We start from the raw sequence: 12912 nt of genomic DNA, 5'->3' as shown, positions 1-12912 counted from the left end.
ATTTGATGGCCTCTTGTCTTCTACTTAAGTCCTTAAGCCATTTCGAGTTTATTTTTGTGCATAGTGTGAGGGTGTGTTCCAGTTTCACTGGTTTGCATGCAGCTGTCCAGGTTTCCCAGCACTACCTGCTGAAAAGGCTGTCTTACACCTGCCAGGGTTGCAGCCACAAATAAATCATAAAATATACTATAACCTGCTGGACAGAAAAATTTGCTTGTATCCGTAGACTTGTATTCTCATTCTACCTGTATCCTGAAACCTAGCACCTCACCAAAGATGGTCTCCTTTCCCTCACACCTCAGGTGCTGCAGGGCCCACAGGTAGGGCTGGTGGGGCAGAAGCCTGTGAACTGCAGCCCCTATTCACAGGCTTCCTGTCCGCCCCACGTCCTTCCGCCATCCTGGATGGCATCATATCCACAAGGGCACTCGTTCAGTTCCCTGGCCTCCCAGTTTCTGGACTTCCTTGCCTGCCCTGACCTCCTCCTCCACCTCAACCACTGGTCCCACAGTTCCCTTCCTGCCTTGCTATCATCTCTGAAATCACGGACCCAAGCATCCTGCTCCCGTCCAACCTGCTTATTCAGTTATCCTCCCTAGTGCACCCCTTTGCCCTCATCAGGACCTCCAGTTCGTGGATGTGTCTCCTTTCCTTTCTGACTGCCTCTCCCTCATCCAGAATGGACTCTGTGGTTCATCACTTTGGTACCATCTTTGCCAGTGCCCTGATCTTCCCCCGCCCTCTCCATTTCATTCACAGAGCTCCACCCCCTGATCAGCCTACTCTCTGCTTCCCTTACATCTGCAGTCGGACATTTGAGGGCAAATTCACCTGACAGGGCAGGTCATCAGTTGTAAATTAGTCCTCTCTCACTCCGCGTAGACCTTGAACACTCCTAAGAAAAATTCGACCACATTCCTTTTATCAACTTCACTCTCTCTTCTGCTGCTATTTCAAACGTTTCCATTCCTCTCAAACTTTCAACCGCCTAGGTCTCTTCTGGCAAATGATGTCCCTTCTTCCTTCACTAAAAAAATTGAAGCCCTTAGGCAGAAACTTTCTCAAATACCTGCTGCCGGTCTTACAAACCCGCCAAGCCAACCCCATACACCTCCCCCTTCACACCCGTGTATCACAGGAGGCGTCTTCACTAAGCCACTGTGACCTCGAGGCACCCAGTCCGATGGGTAATTCTCAGCCCTCCTCCTGATTTTTCAGCTATACTTAAAGTCATTGATGGCTCTTCCCCTTAACAGTAGGCTTCAGTAGGCTCCTGTGACACCCCTGTAGGGATTTCATCTGTGTCTCTAGCCATCTCAGCAGACTCATTCTTCCCTTCTCACCATCCTCAAGACTCATTGCCAGGGTGTTTTCTCCTCTTTCTTAAGATAGGTCTCTTTCTAATCAAGTATTCAGAAGTACCGCCATCAAAGGCCAAGCTCATGCTCTCCACAAAATCTGTGCTTTCATTGCCCCCATCTCAGTGAATGTCACTGCAGTCCATTCTGCTGTGATGTCTGAAACCCACCTTTGCCTCATTACCTATATCCAGGTTATTGCCCCTAAACACATCTCCAGTTTGTCCTCTTCTCATCTCCATCGACATCCAAAGTGGGCTGTCATCCTCTCCAGTTTTTTCTCCCCATTGCACAAAGACTGGGGTTGTTGTGACTCAAGACATGTCGCATGAGCCCCTACCCAATGGTCTCCTGTGGTGCTTAACAGTAAAACAAAACTACTTAGCAGAGTGTGCCTTGTCCTGTTTGGTCTGTCTCCTGCCCACCTCTCAAGCCTTGTTTTGGATCACTTTGGTCCTCACACCCTGTGCTCCAGATAAACTGGAGCACCACTTTCCATTCTGCCACAGGACCTTTGCACATGCTGGTCATTTGCCTAGATTGTTCTTCTTCTCCCAGCTTATCTCTTCTCTTAGTTAAACGGAAGACTTTCCTAACTCAACCTAATTCATGCCTACCTATTCTTCAGGGAATATAGCTCAGGAAAGCCTTCCTGAACTTGGCCAGAGTGTTTATGATCTCAGAGAACTAAGTTGTTTTCCTTAGTAACAATGATGGGTAGCAATCATCTCAATTTAAAATTTTATTCTTATTTCTGTGAGGTTAGTGGTATCAGTCTTCTTTAGATCATAAATTATCTAATAGATCATTATTATAATCTATAATAGATCATTATTATCTATTATATATTGAACATTAACTAATAAATAGTTATTGAAGGGGCAAACCATGATTCTAGCCATCTGTGAAACTTGGGGAAAATTTTATTTTTCCATTCCTTTTTTCATTAAAAAGTGTATAAAGATAAGAAAGCACTTACAAAGCACTAAGTGACACAAAAACCCAAGGAATTGTTATTATCAATAACTTATTATTACTTTTGCTTTTATGATGCAAGGTAATCTAACATAAAAATGCTCCAGGCCCTAGTGGACAGGTTGTTTATACTAGCATCAAGGTCAAAATAGTTAGAGAAGTACAACATACACTTATATTACAATCCTGGTTAGTTCACTGTAGGTACGACCACCTCTTACAGCAACTTATAGGCATCCAGTTTGATTTGTGTTGATTTAGAATATTTAAGTACGGTTAAGCCAAGAAATATGCTCATGAAGGTATTTTGAAGAGAAGTACAACTTGAAATGGAGTGGAAAACATAAATATTTATTGTCCTCAGAATTTATTGTTCTCGAAGTTCTCGTCATGGCTCAGTGGTTAATGAACCCGACTAGTAACCATGAGGATGCAGGTTCAATCCCTGGCCTTGCACGGTGGGTTAAGGATCCAGCGTCGCTGTGAGCTGTGATGTAGGTCACAGATGCAGCTCAGATCTGACATTGCTGTGGCTGTGGTGTAGCCTGGCAGCTACAGCTCCGATTGGACCCCTAGCCTGTGAACCTCCATATGCTGCAGGTGCAGCCCTAAAACGACAAAAGGCAAAAAAAAAAAATCATTGTTCTCTTCATATTATAAGAGTAAGTGCGGAGGTGACAGAAATCACAGGAAACTTCTCAGAGAAGAGGAAGATGAAGACACAGGGCTATGACTCTGGTTGGCCCTTTCTCCGTTGTTACATGTCTGTTCTTCACTGAAAAATGGTGACCTCCAGCCCATGTCTTTATCTCTGCAGGTTTACAGAGAGCCAGCGCAAGAGCCCCTTCACCCTACAGGAGAGACTTTGAGGCCAAGCTCCGCAATTTCTACCGAAAACTGGAAGCCAAAGGATTTGGTCAGGGTCCGGGGAAAATTAAGTGAGTGCTCCATTGCTCCACTGAATTCAGTTGGCAGGTCTTTCTATCCTTGTCTCCCTATAACCTGATACTACTTTTTGGAGATTGACTGCCATGGTGTGGTATCAGTCATGTTCCCAGGAGGGAGGAAAGAAAAAGTTAGAAAGTTGGAAAGAACGAAGAAAGAAAGTTAAGAAGTTGGAACAGGGACAGGAAAGGAAGAGAAGGAGAGGAGAGAAAGGACAATGGATTTCAGACAAAGCCATGTGTAAAATCAGTGGTAGACCTCTTCAAACAGCAAGGAATCTTTTAACTAAATAAAAAATCTTATATTTCCCTTTACATATTCTTGGGACAAATTTAACTGCGCAGTCAAATTCACAGTCTCTTTGTAGCTTTGAGCTTGAGATCTAAGTAAAAATTTGTGTTCCCCCCTATTCCCCAGGTTTATTATTTTCACCTTGAAAAGCCAAACCCAGACTCAGGAATCCAACTTGGATTCTCTTTGGAATTGATCAAAAAGAATCCGAACATTAGTCCAATATGACGGAGTGTGTCCATTATAAAATATGCCTGTTGTCCTTGTGCTCCCAACGTTTTGAAAAGAATATTAACCAAAGTCCATGGCTGAACTGGTGGAATCTGCACCTTGTTGGGGAAGTTAGGGAAGGAGACGCCCAGCCTGGGCCCCACAGCTCGCTTCGGACACTCCCCAAAGTCAGAGCCCAAGCCCACACTTATTGCCCACGTGGCTTCTCCTCCTTTCCAGGCTCATCATCCGTCGAGATCACCTGTTGGAGGGAACCTTCAATCAGGTGATGGCCTATTCCCGGAAGGAGCTCCAGCGAAGCAAGCTCTACATCACCTTTGTTGGAGAGGAGGGGTGAGGCACCAGCACTCTTATGCAGACACCGCAGTGGGGGTGAACCAGAGCCCCCAGATCTTGGGTGGTTTTTCTCAAGAAGGAGGCGGGTAGCTCCAAGCTCTGGTGCTGTCCGTCTTTCGGTTTCACGTTCTTCAAAAATCTAAGATGACTTGGAGTTCCCACTGTGGCTCAGCGGTAATGAGCAGGACTAGTATCCATGTGGACGCCCGTTCGACCCCTGGCCTGGCTCACCGGGTTAGGGATCCGGCGATGCCCTGAGCTGTGGTGTAGGTCACAGACACGGCTCAGATCCCGAGTTGCTGTGGCTGCGGTGTAGGCTGGCAGCTGCAGCTCTGATTTGACCCCTAGCCTGGGAACTTCAATGTGCTGTAAGTGCGGCCCTAAAAAGACCAAAAACAAAAAACAAAATCCTATGATGATTGGCATGTTCTAGAGTCTGAGGTTACATGCTCAAAGTATAAGGCAAAAAAAGCTGCTGGATCTTTCCTTTTTCAGGGTTGGGGGTACCCTTCCGAGTATGTACACATATGACTACATACCAAATTTTTCATATAATTTCGGTGATTTCATGGCAAACCCTCTCAACTATGGAGGGTCTATCAGAGTGAACTCGGAAGGTTTTTTCCAGCTCATCCCCATGCACCCATGCACAATCACAGGAGATTCTTCTGTGCCTCCCCCAACAGAGTCCTTGTTTTTAATGGACCAGCTGTGTGTTTTATCCAGTAGGAGTTCTGTGATGGAGGGAAAGGTTGAGGAGCCCTGCCAGAGGTGTGAGGACATGGCCGTCTAGGAAGGCCATCATCCCCAAACCAATTGCCGCATCCTCAGTCTCTACAGAGGAAGCCTGGGATCCTCTGTAAAAAGCAGAGTCTGCTCTCCGCTTTCCTGGCACCGACTCTGAAAGGGCAGGCCAGCCCCCACACACAGACAGGTCCCCCATCTCCCGCACATAATGAACTTCCCGGGCCTCTGCTTCCTTTGCAGCCTGGACTACAGTGGTCCTTCGCGAGAGTTCTTCTTCCTTTTGTCTCAGGAGCTCTTCAATCCTTACTATGGACTCTTTGAGTACTCTGCCAATGACACCTACACCGTGCAGATCAGCCCCATGTCTGCCTTTGTGGAAAACCATCTTGAATGGTAAGAGTTTTGCTTTCTCATGTTAGAAGGTTCTGGTCTTTCTTAGAAGTCAACAGTATTTGAGGGGTGATGGGTCTGAACAGCAGAGTGCTAGAAGGAAGGCCCTCTGCTGATCTTCACCCAGAGTACAAAGTAAACTACTAAAGATTGCTAGCATTTGCAACTGCAAATGCAATGAAAGACACTGCAGTTGCCTTCTGAAGAGACGCTAAGATATAGGTCCTGAATATTGATAATTCCTCTAAAGCCCTAATTGTCCCCAGGGGAGGCTCCTTCCATGTGCTCATGAGTTTGAAATTCTTTGACCTTGGACCAATGGCTTTTGCACTGTGGCCATCAGCTTCCGCATCTTGCTGTAAAATAAGGATGTTGGGTCAGATGATACCTCAGCATGCTTCTGAATTGAAAATTCAATATCTTAATGGTCCTCTCTTCTTGAGGCATCACTTTTCACTTATGGAAATGTGTAAGAAGTATCAGTCAATTCTGTGCAGTCTACGGCAGAAATATCTCTGATATGGGCGTTAGAAGTCTCCAGAAAGCTGCATGGAACATGTAGGATGCATGCACTTTCCTACCATGTCGCCAGCACACCTGATTTGAAAATGACCCCTGATTTCACTGCAGGAGCTCCTGCCATCAGGAGGAAAATGAGTCCTGGAAACTGCTGGTGTGGATTCTTATCTGACACTGCTTATTGATGATGTATCACAGGGTTGCTGGTAAAGGGAGCTTCCTGGGTAGTGCCTGAGCCTGCTGGGCTTATGGCCCAATTCCTTGTATTTTGGTTTTATAGCATCAGAATAACCCATCTTTGCTAAGGCTGCTACAGCCCATGACCTCTCCCTGCAAACACTCAGCTCTGAAGTTCTTTTCTTCCCATTTTTTAAAATTTATTTTATTGACTTACAGTTGATTTACAGTGTCATGTTCACTTCTGCTGTATAGCAAAGTGACTCAGTTATACTTATCTATATTCTTTTTCATATTCTTTTCCATTGTTTTATTACAGAAGATCAGAATATTGAATAGTGTTCCCTGTGCTATACAATAGGACTGTGTCGCTTATCCATTTTACATGTAACAGTTTGCATCTGCTAACCCCAGACTCCCAAGGCATCCCTTCCTCACCCCATCCACCACGAAAACCACAAGTCTCCTCTATGTCGGTGAGTGTTTCCTAGAAAGGTTCATTTGCGTTGTTTTTTAGATTCCACATGTAAGTGATATCTTTTGGTCCTTGTCTCTCTGACTTCACTTAGTGTGAGCATCTCTAGGTCCATTATGTCACTAAGTGAAGTCAGAGAGACAAGTACCATAAGATATCACTTACACGTGGAATCTAAAAAACAACGCAAATGAACCTTTCTAGGAAACAATGGCTGAGTCGCATTAAGCCCTTAATCAGTTGCATCATTTGCAGATATTGTCCCCTGTTTGTAGATTGTCTTTTTGTTTTATTTAAGGTTTCCTTTGCAGTGCAAAAGCTTATAAGTTTGATTAGGTCCCATTTGGCTATTTTCGCTATTAATTCTTTTGCCATGAGAGACTGACCTAAGAAAACATGGGTACAGAGAATTTTTTCATTCTTTTTTTTTGCCATGTTCTCTTCCAGGAGTTTGATGGTGTCCTGTCTTATATTTAAGTCTTTAAGTCATTTGGAGTTTATTTTTGTGTGTGGTGTGATGGTGTGTTCTGACTTCTTTGGTCTGCATGCATCAGCTCAGAAGTTCTTGAGCTGAGACAGGCGCATGTCAGCATCAAATGTTTGGCACAAGTGAGGAAGCAAACATGGCCCTTTGTTGCTCCTTTTCCTGAAACTTGTAAGGACAGGAAGGACCAAAAGAAGATAGAAAGAGGGTGACCCTCCATTCCCTCAAAGAAGCCCCGCCGCCTTCCGCCTTCCGGGTAGCCTAATGCATTAGCCTCACTCCTGCTCTCTCCTGCAAAGCCCCCATGCAGAGAGCAGGAAGCAGAGAATTGCAAGCAGTGACAGTCAAAGGGGAGCTTGCAGGGGAAGAACCACATTCAGGGGCCTCTCTGACCATCTCTGGGGTAATACCTGACCTCGACGAGGCTGATGGAGCCACACGGGGCAGGGTGAGAGGAGGTGGGTAACAAGCTGAATGCATCCTGCAGAGCTGAGGGCAAAGCTCCCAGGGGACATGTGCATTGATACCTGACATTGTGAGGACTTTAAAACCACAGATGACAAATAGAAGGGTGACCTTCGAGAAATTAGTTGCCCGTGGAAGATATGAGCCCTCTGTTTTAATGGCCCTGGTGCAAGGTGTGGCTTGTGGAACCACGCTCAACGTCTGCACTCAGTCCCCAGGGAAATGTCATTTTGGACACCTCTTCGTGCCAGGCCTGTGCTATAGCATAAACTAAGAGGGACCATCTCTGCTTTCAGGGTGCTCACTCTCCAGGGGGACCTGGACAAAACAGAGGATAGGGCACAGCAGAAGGCCAGTAAAGAGATAAAGAACCCGAATAATAACTTAAAACATGGCCAGTGCAAAGATGCCTCCTTTTCCTCTGCTGCAATACAGCCCTAAGATCAAAAGCCTGCGTAACAGGCGTGGGGATTCCACCCCCTTCCCTTTGTTTCTAGTCAAATGTTGAGAGATGCCAATATGAGTACATAGGGTGAAGGTTCTATCTGCACACATTAAGTAAACAAAAAAATCTTGGGTTATTTGGGTTTGTTTTTTGTTTTGTTCGTTTGGTTTTTGTTTGTTTTGTTTGTTCCTTTTTGCCTTCAGCCTAAAAGGACCTCCTGGAATTGCTGTTGCATTATTTATTCGTGTTCCCAAATGAAGTCAAGTCTTATAAACCCTTCTTGGGCCCTACACCAGCCCAGCCCAGACTCTCTACTTTCAGGAGGTAGAAGAAGGGTCTTTTTCTGTATTCAGTGGCCTAAGAATGGAGAAGCAGGGGCTAAGTTCACAGATCAACTTCTCACTCTCCTGGCAAAAGGGGTTTAATTTTAAAAAGTAAAGACAGAGGAGGAAGGCTAATGATGGGCAGGCACATGCATTAGGCTACCTGGGAAGGCGCGGGGCTTCTTCGAGGTCGTGGAGGGTCACCCCCTTTCTATCCTCTTTTGGTCCTTCCTGTGAGCCACAGGCAGGTATATCATTAACATGCCAGGGTAGTAAAATCAGCATAAAGTGAGACTCAGCATATGTGGGAAGTCAGATTCCTCACCATCTTGCCCCCAGCTGGTTTTTTTCTTTGCGGCTTCCTTTCTTATCTCTGGACCCTCTTACCTAAAGATTCACATGAATTCCTGCTAAAGTGGGGCTTGGCCAGTTTTGCACAAAGACTTGGAGCAGTTCTGGGCAACTTTTGCACCACTGACTTTCCAAGTTGAGAAGGACCCTGTCAAAATCAGCATAGGTAACCCTCACACCAAGTAAGGGAGAGGAGGTGGTATACTGGAGCCCTGCTGGGCATCCCATGGGAGCTGTGGTCCCAAATGGACACACCTTGCCTGCCCCGAGTCAGGCAGAGAGAGGCCCGGAAAGAGCGCCTCACCCTTCTTCCATCCTCCAGCCCTGTGGGCCAAGCCAACCAGAAACCAGAGGGCAAGGGATCTCCAGATCTTGCAGCCCAGAGGAGCCTCTCCCCAAGGTCACAGAGCAGGAGAGAAGGACAGAAAGTGGTGGGAAGCCCACCAGGGGTTCAGAACAGGGATTAAAAGAATCAGAAGAGCCTCCATAATTCAGGACTTTCGATCCATCCATTGGAAATATTACCATGTGTTCAACTATATGTCTGTTATATGTGTCCTTGACTTTAGAAATCTTGAGGCACTCTCCCGAATTCCATGTTCTCATCTTTTGACTATGATGGTGTCATTTGCATGTCAATGAGGTGCTCATGTGCCAATCTTTTTATTCCTTTAATCCCCATTGTATGCTGATTTTACGCCCATGGAGATACAGAAGTTAATATAAGACTAAAGAATAAAACACCCATTGAAAAGTTATTAAACATCCCAAGCACTATTCTAGACACTTCCAACTAACAACGCTATAAGCAGATATTACTGAGTTACACCATTTTTTACAGATGAAGAAAATAAGGTGCAAGCATTACCAGAGTCACAGATCACACTGGGACTGGAACCCAGAAAACCTGGCTCCAACCTCAGACTTTAGGCCCCCTACTAAGGCAAAGTCAGGTATTCAGCTGGGCAGATGGCAATACAGTGTGTATAGATAAAAGCTAGACGCCCTCTATTACAGCATTTATCACACTGGGTGATAATCAGCATCAGGTACAAGGAATATTAAGAATGAGTTCGAATAGTCCACTGGCAGAGATGGGGAGAAGAAACTTCCAGGCAGAGGCCTAAAATTCACCGCAGGTTGGCAGGTGAACACACAGAAGTCAGTTGGGTTTGGTTGCAAAACAGAGAAAGTCTGTAAAAGCACCTTTGACGGCATCCAGGGAATTTAGATTTTATCATGAAGATGACAGTGTATTGTTTTTAGGGTGGAAGAATGTCTGATCAGGCCTGTATTTTAGGAAGTCAGCTCTGGTTACAAGTGTGGATGAGTTGGAGGGGAAATAGGGGTATCGTTCCAATGGCAGCTCTTTGAAGCAGTTCTTTGAAAAGAGGATAAAGTATCAAACTAGGGCAGAAGCAGTGGGAATAGAGAGCTGTTGCGAAGAAGAATGAACAAGTGAGCAAAACTTGGTGGTAGATTATAGACAGCAGTGGGGGGGAGGGTGTTCAGTGTATGAAATTTCCCACTTGCATAAAATGATGTGTATATGAAAACGCCAGGTAAAAAGCACTCATGGATTTTGAATGGAGGCATAAACAACAAAACTGTAAATGTGAAACGCTCCAAACTTATTTTTATTTCTATTAAATTAGGAATAGTGCAAAATGCATGTATTTTCAAGTTATTACAGGAAAGATTCACATTTCAGCTGAAACTGTTCCTGTCAGTGCCTTTCCTGAGCACTCAATGTGAAACAGCCCAGCCAGTTATAACTTTCCAGCTTAACATCTTAATTCATTGTATTGACAGAACTTACTGCTATTTGAAATGAAGTGTATTTTTATATTTATTTTGTATACTGTGGCTGGGTGGGTGGGTGGAGGGAGGGAGGGAGGGAGGGTGAATGGGTGGATGGAATAATCCTCATTACAATTCCTTGGTTATGAGAGTTTCAATCTCCTTTCAATTTTTAGTTCAGAATATTTGGGATGCATGGGAGTTTCCATCATGGCTTGCAGTAACGAACCCAGCTAATATCCATGAGGACGCAGGTGCAATCCCTGGCATTGCCCAGCAGGTTAAGGATCCAGCATTGCCATGAGCTATGGTGTGGGTGGCAGACTCAACTCAGATCTCTCATGGTGTGGGTGGCAGACTCAACTCAGATCTCTCATTGGCTGTGGTGTAGGCTGGCAGCGGTAGCTCCAATTCAGTCCCTAGCCTGGGAACTTCCATATGCCGTGGGTGCACCCTAAAAAGCCAAAAAAAAAGAGATAATTTGGATTTAGAAAAACAGTGGTCATTGTTGTTTGTCATTTAAGTTCCTACTAATTATCCTCTCTGAAATCATGGCTGGAAAGTCTCTTCTTGTCTCCGTGATTCCGAATATGCCGCTTTCCCCAGAGCAAATCTAAGATGCACTCAATAGTTGAAAGGAGCGAGCTTCCCTGTTTTCAGGAAGAGTGCCAGAGTGTCAACAGGCTCTTCGTGTTAAGCACTAGCATGTATCATCTTAAGAAGTTACTGTGATATGAGTCACTCTTTTTGTAATTGGTGCAAGAAGAATTTTCAGAACCCAGGGTTCAAATCTGATGCTGTTTAATCAGTTTCTGTGTAAACACCAGAAGGTCCAGGTGCTTGCTTCATATCGATGATGATGACAGATCTAAAACTGCCGTGTCACGTGAGAAATTCTGGGACCTCCAAGAGCCTTTGCTGACGGCCAACCAAGATCCTCCCTGCCCTTCCGCCCCAGCCCTGACCTCTCCCTTTCCGAGCAGACGCTACTTGGGTGGCAAAAATCTTCTGTTTTCAGGTCTTTAGTAAGGGGAGGTGAGGAAGGAGGGAGGGTCCTTCTCGCATGTTTAGAGTTTGCCCAAGTGGGTATTAAGCATAATTGTAGAGTTTCATGGGACTCAGAGAAGGCCTGGATAACACACTTTAAATATCCCTGGCCACATCTGCAGGGTCTGAATTAGTGGATAGAAACCACAATATCATGAGATTCCATTGAACGTCTCTCGGCCCTTTAACCTCCAAGGGCCCCCCTGACAGAATAGCTCAGTGTGTCCTTTTTGAGTCAAGGATCAGATGAGCTCCCCGCCCCCACACCATGCCAATAGCAGGCCCGGGTTCCTTCCTAGACACCTGCAAGAGCTTCCCTGGTTCCAGCTCCGGCTGAATCTGCATAGCCTTCCCAGCAATTCCTGGAGAAGCTCAGGCACACATTAGGCGAGAAGTCCCCACAAGTAGGGCGTGTCTGGTTGTGACTATGTTCACTTCTTAACCATTCCTGAAGCTTCTTCAGAACTTGTGCGAAACTTCTGACAAAGTTTTCAAAACTATTAGAACACTTCTCTTCCAACACTTTTTAAAACACTGACATTGGTGTTCCTACGGTGGTGCGGCAGGATTGGTGGCATCTTGGGAGAGCTGGGACATGGGTTCCATCCCCGGCCTGGCACAGTGGGTTGAGGATCCTGCATTGCCCCCAGCTGTGGCTTGGGTGGCAACTGCAGCTCAGATCTGATCCCTGGCCCAGGAATTCCATGTGCCACGGGGCAGCCAGAAAAGAAAAGAAAAGAAAAGAAAAGAAAAGAAAAGAAAAGAGACTTGCATTATGCCAAAATAGACCTAAAGATGTAGAGATTTGTATGACAAAAGTGAAAAGAATGGACCGTTTAGTTAATGGTGCCAATGTCACTGGCCCCGCAACCAAAAAAAAGTAGGCTGAATTCCTCTCTAATTTGAAAATGCATGTAAAAAAAATGTAAGAGTAAGATTTCTTCAAGAAACTCTAGGTGACTTTATAGATGTTTGAGAATATAAACATTATGAAGAACAGAAAATGAACTTTGAGTGGTAGAGACTGGAACCCTAGAATCTACTTTTTTAAAAAAATGAAAATACTTTTTATGGCAGAAAAGCCATAAATAAAGTTGAAAGGCCAGCTTTGATTTTGAAAAATAATCTTTGCAGCTCAGGAAAATCTGCAATATGGATCTCAAAGAGCACATCCAACTTGAGAAGAGGAGAAACAACTCAAGAAAAAGCAGCAAAGAAACTGAAAAAGCTGCTTAGAGAAGAAAAAAAAAATCTAAACTATCAGCAAACCCAGAAAAAGAATGTCAGCTTTACCAGTGGCCAGGGAGATGCAAAATAAAGTAACAATCATACTATTATAAAGCAAAAATTTAAAACAATTGTATCATCTCTTTTCAAGAGGACTTGGGTAAAAGGCTACTCTCATGCATTGCCTATAGAAACATGAATTTTCATGTAGTTTTTAAAAAACACAATAATATATACTAAAAATTTTAAACCCGTATGCCCTTGGGCCCCTGAACCAATCTCACAGAACTACAGGCACTAATGTAGGGAGTCTTATAACAACAGCT

General features: G+C 44.8%; 1 protein-coding gene across 2 annotated transcripts in view; it reads left to right on the top strand.

Moving 5' to 3' along the window:
* HECW1 (HECT, C2 and WW domain containing E3 ubiquitin protein ligase 1) overlaps window positions 1-12912 on the top strand; it is a 407661-nt gene that overhangs the window by 353197 nt on the left and 41552 nt on the right. For both annotated transcript variants that reach the window (XM_047763338.1, XM_047763339.1), the window contains 3 exons: window positions 3151-3271; window positions 4020-4133; window positions 5124-5276. In XM_047763338.1, the coding sequence (XP_047619294.1) occupies window positions 3151-3271; window positions 4020-4133; window positions 5124-5276 (388 nt within the window). The remainder of the gene's footprint in view (window positions 1-3150; window positions 3272-4019; window positions 4134-5123; window positions 5277-12912) is intronic.

The sequence above is a fragment of the Phacochoerus africanus genome, chromosome 16, assembly GCF_016906955.1.
Source record: "Phacochoerus africanus isolate WHEZ1 chromosome 16, ROS_Pafr_v1, whole genome shotgun sequence".
NCBI lineage: Eukaryota > Metazoa > Chordata > Mammalia > Artiodactyla > Suidae > Phacochoerus > Phacochoerus africanus.
Note: the sequence above shows the minus strand (reverse complement) of the source record. Positions and strands in the feature narration are given on the sequence as shown.